Below are 8,770 nucleotides of genomic sequence, written 5' to 3'. Positions count from 1 at the left end.
TTATTAATTTTGAGAAAAGGGAAACTCAGAGAAAAAATTACATCTCAGTGTGATGGGCCCACACCCATAAAGTTAATCAATTACAAGTTTCCTAAGAGCTCAACTACTTCTACCACTTCCCCCACCAAATCTTGTTTACACAAAAAAAAATAGATGACTAATACAATTTGTTTTAATCCTTTGACAAGTAATTTTCTGTCCTTCAAAGCATTTAGGGGTCGTTTGGTAGGCTGCATTAGAAGAAATAGTCCACGAATTATGTAAGGTATTATTTAGTACTATGTTTGGTAGGAATTTGAGCCTATGTATAGCTAATCCGTGGATTAGTTATACCTCCAACATGGTATTATAGGATGTATCACTAATACCTTCCATTTGGAGGTATTAACTCTAATACCATGGGACTATTCTAGGTTAAGACAAAAATACCCCTCAAATCCTTTTAATATTTTATTTATTTTTTTGATTTTAAATTTTATATTTTATATTTATACTAATAAAGTTATTAAAATAAATTAGCTTACAAATTTTATTATTTAGATATAATTTTTTGTTTCTAAAATATGAATTACTTAATCTATTTATTATTAATATAAAATATTATAATCCGACTAATATGTTAATGTTGATATATGAATTTAAGAACAATTCATAAGTAAAATATTGTCTCTTAATGAAAGTTCATTAAACATTACACAAGTAGTCTAAAACAAGAGTGTGTATATACATATACACACACACATCTCGAGTATAAAAATAGTTTAATTTATTTTCTATATTTATTTTATATTTTTATTTTATTTTATGATAAAGAATTTTTAAAAATTTATTGATACAAAACAAAGTTCAATAAATTTTCTCTATAATCATTATAGTTGTGTGACCTTTTGAGTTATTAACTCTAATTTATTAAGATGACAATTATTTACTCTCAAATAATTTAAGTGAGAAAATAGTGAACATGACAATAAAAATTTTATTCTCCTAACTAGTTAAAAATGTTATAAAAAAATAATATTCTCCGTTAATTATCTACTTTGACTCAATTACATGAAATACAAAATCTCATAATAACTCTAGGGTATAATTGGAAAGTTTTTTTAAAAAAACTTTTAAACCACACACAAAATTAGATAAGAAACAATGAACCAAACACTTGATAAAAATAATCCCTGCATTGCTAATCCCTGCATTATTCATTTTTGTACCAAACGACCTGGCCAATACATGATGGATGAGCTTCCACCATTATTCCTTTTTACCTCTGCTTCCAACTCCTGGCCAACTGTTCAGAAGCTCCAAACTAGTCTTTGGCATCATCACCCAACTAATCCCCAAAATGCATAAAAACATATTCCACAAACTGGCAGTTATTTGACAGTGTATGAGTATATGATTGTTTACTTCAGCTTCCTGTTCACACATAAAGAACCTTGAACAGATTTGCATGTCTCTTTTATGTGGGACCTCATGAGTGAACATGCCTTCTTGATTAGTAGCCAAACAAAACATGCAACTCTCAATGGACATATCACCTTCCAAAGTAGTTTCAGGGCCATCTTTCAATTAGTTGAGACATGATAGTTCATCTTCCAATAGCATGATTTCACTGTATAAACCCCTTTGTTGGTATCTTCCATATTGGCTTATCAGACCTCTCAGAAGTACCTGGGAAATTACTAAGGACCCTTAATAACATAGCAACCTCCTCAATTTCCTAATCATTAAATGCTCTTCTAATAAACAGATTCCAGCCCTGTTGACTTTATACTTGTCCCATAGTGTCATTGTTTTGTAGACTCAATGTATATAGGTGAGGGAATAGTTTTCTCAAATTATCCTCCCCTATCTATATTTCATTTCAGAACTCTGTCTTCATTCCATTCCCAACACTAATGCATATGTCGTTTCTAAAAAGTGGTCATAGTCTTCTAATGGTCTTCCAGACACTGCATCCAAATGTGCCCATAACATCTTCAGTTGTCTATTGGTCAAGTAAACCATACTTTCCTGCGATAAATCTCCTCTATAAGGCTCTATCTTCGGTACAAAATCTCCATAGCCATTTTTGGAGCAGAAAACTATTATGGAGACTTCGGTTTTTTAGTCCTAAGCCTCCTTGGTTTGTACTGAGTGCGAGACTATGCCATTTCACCAAGTTGTAGCCTCTCTTTTAAATAATCAAGAAATCTGTCTGTGACCCACCCTTTGGACCAATCACAGTCTTCTAAACTCGGTGGATAATGGGCCCGCCCCTAACCTTCTCCGCTTAAATATTAGGTTTCTCTTTGCATGGTGTGGGGCTTGAACATGTACCTAAGCAGCAAATCATCCACCTTTTGCCACTCGAGCTAACCTGGGTTTATATTGTCATTTGCAGTGTTATCAAAGGCAAAAAGCGCAAAAAAACTCTTAAGGTTTGTGGGGCTTTAAGCGCAAACCGCAAATAAAGCGTGGGCTCTATTGAAAAAAGGCTCAAAGGGAGAAAAAAATACAAATATATATGTTTAGTTCAAGACTAAAAATTATAAACATGGATGACACATTTATGACCAAAGAAATTGAAAAAAGAAATTATGATAAAAGTGAAATATTAATTGTTTAGTGTCACTTCTTCATATGAGACTCATTAGCAGTGAAAAGTTTGTCTTAGAACCTTGATGACGACACTGAAGCGCACATAAAGCGAGGTGAAGCGCTCAACATGTTTTGAGTCTCGCTTCAGGGCTTAAGCGCGCCTTTGATAACACTCGTCATTTGTAGTGTCGTTTTCTTGTGTATTTATGTTTGGTCATAGAATCTGCATTTTATAGTGATTTTTAGGGGGGTTTTCACGTTTATTTTAAAAAAGGAATTCTTCTCTTTTTCTATTGTTCTTTTTGCTTGTTTACCGTCATATCTGATCTTCTTTTGTCTCCTTTATTTATTGATTTCTTTATTTTTTTGTTTTGTTTATTTATTGTCTGTTTGTCTACTTGTTAGGGTTCCCTATTACTTATTGATATCATGTAAAGTTAGGTAGGTGCAGACAAGTAGATATTATACAGTTGATATTCTTGAAGTTCCCAGCCAGTTGATATTATATAGTTGATGTTCTTGAGGGCCTCATCCACTTAAATTATATAGCTAAGCCTTAGCTTATCTGTTACTTAAAAGCATCATAACTAACTCGAATATGCTTTAAGACTTAACTATTTCACTTTTTAACTCTTACAAGTTTGACTTATCTTTAACACGTAATCTTAATACTTAACAGTTAGTAAAGTAATATGAATAATTAACTTTAATAGACTGCCACTGTCCATTTTTTCTTCTTTTTTTTCTAGTGCGAGTACTAACTAACTAGTCACTGCCACTGTCCATTTTTCCATTTTATTCCTAATATGAGTACTAACTAACCTTATGCTTTAAGACTTAACTATTTTACTTAGCTTATCTACTGTAATATGACTTGTTAACCCTTTGTAGACTGCTTAATTATATGTAATAGATTGCCACAATTCATTTTTTTTCTTTTTTCCCTAATGTGACTGACTAACCAATCTTATGCTTTAAGACTTAAGTTTACTATTTCACTTAGCTTCTCTAATGTAATATGACTTGTTAACTCTTCCAGGACGGCGGCTGACTTACATGTAATAGACTGACCTTGTCCATTCTTTTCTTCTTTTTTTCTAATGTGACTACTGACTAACTAACCTTATGCTTTTTTTTTTGAGAAGAACTAACTAACCTTATGCTTTAATCCTTAACTATTTCACTTCGTCTATATAGTGTAATATGACTTGTTAACTCTTCCTAGACTGTTGATTTATTCACTTAGTTTATCTAAAAGTAATATGACTTGTTAACTCTTCCTAGACTGCTGACTTATATGTACCCTTGTCCATTTTTTCTTCTTTTTTCCTAATGTGACTACTAATGAACTTATCTTATGCATTAAGCCTTAACTATTTCTCGTAGCTTATTTAATGTAATATGACTTGTTAACTCATCCTAGACTGTTGATATAATCACTTAGCTTATCAAATGTAATATATGACATTTTAGCCGAATCCCAGCACCCGTATCCATACTCGGATACGCACCCCCCGAATCTTAAAATTTAAATTTTGCCGAATTCGACTCTCGGATGTCCGCACCCGAGTCCGAGCAACTTAGCCCATTGCCCATACCCCAGCTCCTAGGTCCACAAAAGCCCTTTGTTCAAGTCATCTATCCCGTTTCCCGTCTAGACTCTAGCCTAGAGATGCTTCTTTTGTTCAACATCTAACCAGCATCCTCCACCCTCCACCTTCAAAACTTGCAGTATTCATCACCCACTTGAACCTACACCACTTTGTTCTAGATTTAGTTGTTTTTCTTTTAATATTAAACCAGTATATCCTTGACTACCAACGCAAAAAGAAAGTTCCCATTCATCAACTTAAGTACGCTTTTTTATACTTCGTTTGAAATCTCAATAAATGTCAACTAGATGAAAAGGAGAGATAACTATGGGACTAGTAAAGTGGATAGTTTTGTTTGAAATGCCTCGTTCTCCATTACATTTAATGGGAAATGAAAGAATACAGGTTTGCTATATTTGGATAACCAAGGGACTAATAATGCTAAAAACTATAGGAACCAAAATATTCAAACTTTGGCAAAACTTAAATGACTTCTCAATCACAACTCATAAGAATACAATCAAAACAAATTGATTTACCTTCAATTTCAGATTTTACACTATAAAATAAAATAATAAATAATAGTCATGATTGTAAGAGATTCAATTGAACTAGGTCATACGCAGGAAAAGCTCTTGCACTAATCAACTTAACGTGCTACTATCACCAATGACAATACAAAGTGCACAAATGAAGATCTTATTGTAAATGGTCATCTTCACATTTCAATGTGAACAATATAGCTATGTTCTTTTATTCCTATTCCTTAAGGGGTCGTTTGGTGTGAAGGATAATCCCAAATAGTCATAATATTAAATTATAGTACCACTTAATTTGTTGTTTGATTGACAAGTACGGGATAATTTATCCCAGGATTAATAATTAGTACCGGATAAGTTATACCTCCCCTTGGGTGGTATAGTAATCCCAGGATAACTTATCCCGGGATAAAATAAGTAAATGATAAAAAATGTCTCTTTCAATCCTTTTGTTACATCAAGGGTATATTTGTAAACAAATAAATTGTTCTTATAATTTATTATTTTGAATACAACAAACCAAACACTCAATAAAAAATAATCTCATCATAACTTATCCCATCATAACTAATCCCATCATAATTGATCCCATCATAATTGATCTCATCATAACATGAATTCAAACCAAACGAGCCAAAAAGGATTGTATAACAAAACTCAAGTAATTCTTGACGTATGTAAAGGTGTTTCCATGTTCAGATGAATAAATGTAATATAATAATCTTCCGTAATTGTATACGCTTAGAGAAGCAAATGGAAAAACAACTACATGACCAAAAAAAAAAAAAGAACCAACGGATAGTTTGTATGGCAATTAGGAAAAGAAAAATATTATCAACTTGGAAAGTCAATGGGGTACTAAAAGCAAGACTATGTTACCGTTCTCCCATGTTTGGTAGGTGATACTAAGTACAAGATTAGCCCTATATAAATGTTAGGGAAAATTAGGTGTTTTCTAGCCAGTCATCCATAAGAAACAGGCAAGATAGTAATGAATTGTATTGGTCAAAACTTTTGACGAGCGACTTGTTGCAACCTGCCCAGCATGCCCATACAGATCAAGCATGTTTCTGTTTTAATGTGAATGAAAACATTTCTAAAAATGAAAAGGGAAACAAATTAAGTATGCTACTGCTTTAGCGCGAGTGAAACAATTTCTTAAAATCAAAAGGAATGTACCAAGTATGTTTCTTCTTTAGCACATACAAAATTATTTCTCAAAACAAAATGGAATCCTCCTCTTAAGGATGGTAACTTAATTACTACTGTAGTGCAAATGAAAATATTTCTCAACATGAAATTAAAGGAATCTTCTTGAGGTTGCGAAGGTCCTCTTACTCTTACACTTATTCCTAGATGGACTTACAAAACTGGTTGAGTCGTCTTTATGTATTACATATTTACAGAAACATTTTGAAGAAGATTACCCTTTTTTTACCAGACAAGCCACTTAGTTGATTTAGCAACGTCAGGAAACCCGGTGACATATGTGTAATGGAGATAAACTGATCGTGCAAAACTAAGGACACATAATTAAATCAGTTAAAAGGATAAGTCATACATTGTCAACATAGAGGTAACACAGAATAAATTTATTTTACATAAATGAAGGTACAAATTCTGTCTCATTAGTGACTCAGTCTTATGACAATAAATTAAATGTCTCAGCTTAACATTACAAAAATCATGGTTACAAAGAGGATGGTACAACACCTATACATTCAGAACAAGGATAAAAATTATAGGAAACATAATCTCTCCAGTTATATCAGCATGATGATGAGAGTTCAAAGAAAGAAACTTACAGTGAAATTTATGTACAGAGACAGCGGAAGACAAATCCGACAATCATTCTTTCCAAGTATAAGGAGCACGTTCGACAATCAGGTAGTCTTGCCTGATATCTTTGACTACTCGAATATCATCATCAAGGTACACAGTCTCAAACCTATACAAAGGTTATATAAATCATTATTGACCCAAGCAATAAGACACTTCCTGACTCAAGCAAGAAAATTGAGGAAAAGTGGGAAAGAAAGAAAAAAGAAAGGAACGAAGCAAATGCTTGAGATAAAGTACTTTGAAAGGCATTTCAACTTCCTAAGCAGTATACCTTGCAATCAAATATATGGAGAACTCCTCATCTACCATATATCACTTGGTGGATTATAAATGGTGTTAATCGAGACAATTAAAGAAAACAAACACTTACCACCCTTGTCCAAATGGTGGTAGAGGAAATTCCCAATTTTTTCCACGCAGAACTGCACTTGTGAATCTATAAGATAGCAGCAATTGTCAATAGACCATGATAAAGAACAAACTATAACAACAGTTGCAAGACAGGTAAATACTATCTCTGTCCTATTATCATATTCTCTAATGTTTCAAGAAATTTCTCACCCCTAACTAGGAGTGAATTTACCAACTTTAAGTGACTCACCTAACTTCTAGAGTCTGTTCTAGAAAAGTTCATTAGCATGCAACAACAAACAATAATGCCCCAACCTCAAATGAATCTTCAATATTAATCATTTCTATTTGGCACGTTGATATTCACTATCACTATATTCGATGTCTTGTGTTACAAATGAGCAAATAGCAGACATCTTCACCAAGTCACTTCCGCAAGCAAAGCACGAGTTCTTCTAAGTTTAACATGTGTCTTTTCTATAACTTTGCATCTAAGAGTGTTTCCTTCTTTACAAAGAATCCTAAGTACTATAAAATATGCATACAATCAAATCCCTGTTATTGTTCCAACAAATATATCAAAGAGAGAATGATAGTTACCTGAAATTCACACGCTGAGAAGATGCAACTTCAATAGTAGACCGAACAAAGAAAACCCCATCAGGTGGGAAAGTGATAACATTGTTAAGAGTTTTTTTCTCAACATCAATAACCTGTAGAACATCACCAGCTTTAGTACCAAAAAAGGAAGCATTCTTAATAATATAAAGCTGTTCTTTCTCCGTAGTCCAAAGCAAACGCCAAGTGGCTGAAAGAGAACTTCCAGTGGTGACAGTGTCACGTCCAATGGAACCCAAATCGTCAATAGCTTGGATTATTTGTGAGAGCTTTTGGGGGTCAGATTGAGTCCTTAGACCACGTTCTTGGTCAGAAATCAGGTTGAGAAGATGGGTTTTTTGGGATTGAGATGTGAGGGAAGAAGAATGGATGGGTCTTCTGTGGGATTTGGGTTTAGAAGGGAAGGAATTTAGAAGAGAGAAGAAGCAGGTTGCCATTTTTGCTCTTTGGAAGAAACAAGTGGTCCTGTGTTTTTTGATCTTTGCTATTTCGTGGGAAATTAATAGGTTGTGCAATGCTTGGTTCCTCGATTTTTGACGTACGGAAAAGGTTCTAAATTGCATTAGTTATTTGAACTAGTGCAAAATAAATCATTTATACTTTTTATTATATTTTGGGATTAAGAATAATTCGTCGTTATTTTAACAAATCACAAATATCTTCGGGAGTTAGCATCTCAATTTTTTAGGGGATATTTACATAAATTTGATATGATAAAAAAATATTTATCACTTAAAGCAATAATATTTTTTTCACTTGATCACTTTTAATTCATTTATAATACAAGTTTTATGCATATTACAAAAGAAATAATTTATTATTCACATAAAATACAAGTTTTAATGATGGATAATACATTTATCACACATTTTAATACACTTATAATACAATGTGACTATTTTTTACCAAACAAACACAATATATTTCAAAAACAATTATAATTTAAATATATTGCATAAATAATTCACTTTTAATACATATTACAGATTTATCACAGTATTGTTATAATTGATAATGAACAAAAAATATCGCTAAAATCAGTAATTATTTTTTAAAATGTATTAATTCATGTAGTTTTTTCAATTTTTAGTGACGTGGCAATACACATGGGACTAATCTCTCCATCTATACGCTGTCAATCAAGATTCACTACAAAAGAACTTGACCTTTAGTGGCAACAAAAATCGTCACAAAATCTTAAAATATTGTCACTAAAGGTTATAAGTGATTTTTAGTGGCGACTAAAGGTTC

The 8,770-nt window shown here is 32.5% G+C and overlaps 1 protein-coding gene across 3 annotated transcripts; it reads right to left on the bottom strand.

Annotated features, from left to right (window-relative positions):
- Window positions 1-999: 999 nt before the first annotated feature.
- Window positions 1,000-8,019, bottom strand: LOC107002680 (probable plastid-lipid-associated protein 11, chloroplastic). 3 transcript variants are annotated; one of them, XM_015200811.2, is made up of 4 exons: window positions 7,502-8,019; window positions 6,921-6,986; window positions 6,514-6,656; window positions 1,000-2,356 (listed from the first exon to the last, which is right to left on the bottom strand). In XM_015200811.2, exons 1-3 carry the CDS (start codon window positions 7,954-7,956, stop codon window positions 6,557-6,559), a joined length of 621 nt encoding a protein of 206 aa, XP_015056297.1. In that variant the 5' UTR covers window positions 7,957-8,019; the 3' UTR covers window positions 1,000-2,356; window positions 6,514-6,556. The 3 variants fall into 3 exon arrangements, with proteins under 3 accessions (XP_015056297.1, XP_027768242.1, XP_015056296.1); XM_027912441.1 differs by lacking the exon at window positions 1,000-2,356 and adding an exon at window positions 3,699-5,778; XM_015200810.2 differs by lacking the exon at window positions 1,000-2,356 and having other exon boundaries at window positions 6,245-6,656; window positions 7,502-8,018.
- Between the last annotated feature and the right edge of the window lie 751 nt (window positions 8,020-8,770).

The sequence above is a fragment of the Solanum pennellii genome, chromosome 10 (assembly GCF_001406875.1).
Source record: "Solanum pennellii chromosome 10, SPENNV200".
NCBI lineage: Eukaryota > Viridiplantae > Streptophyta > Magnoliopsida > Solanales > Solanaceae > Solanum > Solanum pennellii.
This window is presented reverse-complemented; position numbering and strand designations above follow the sequence as displayed.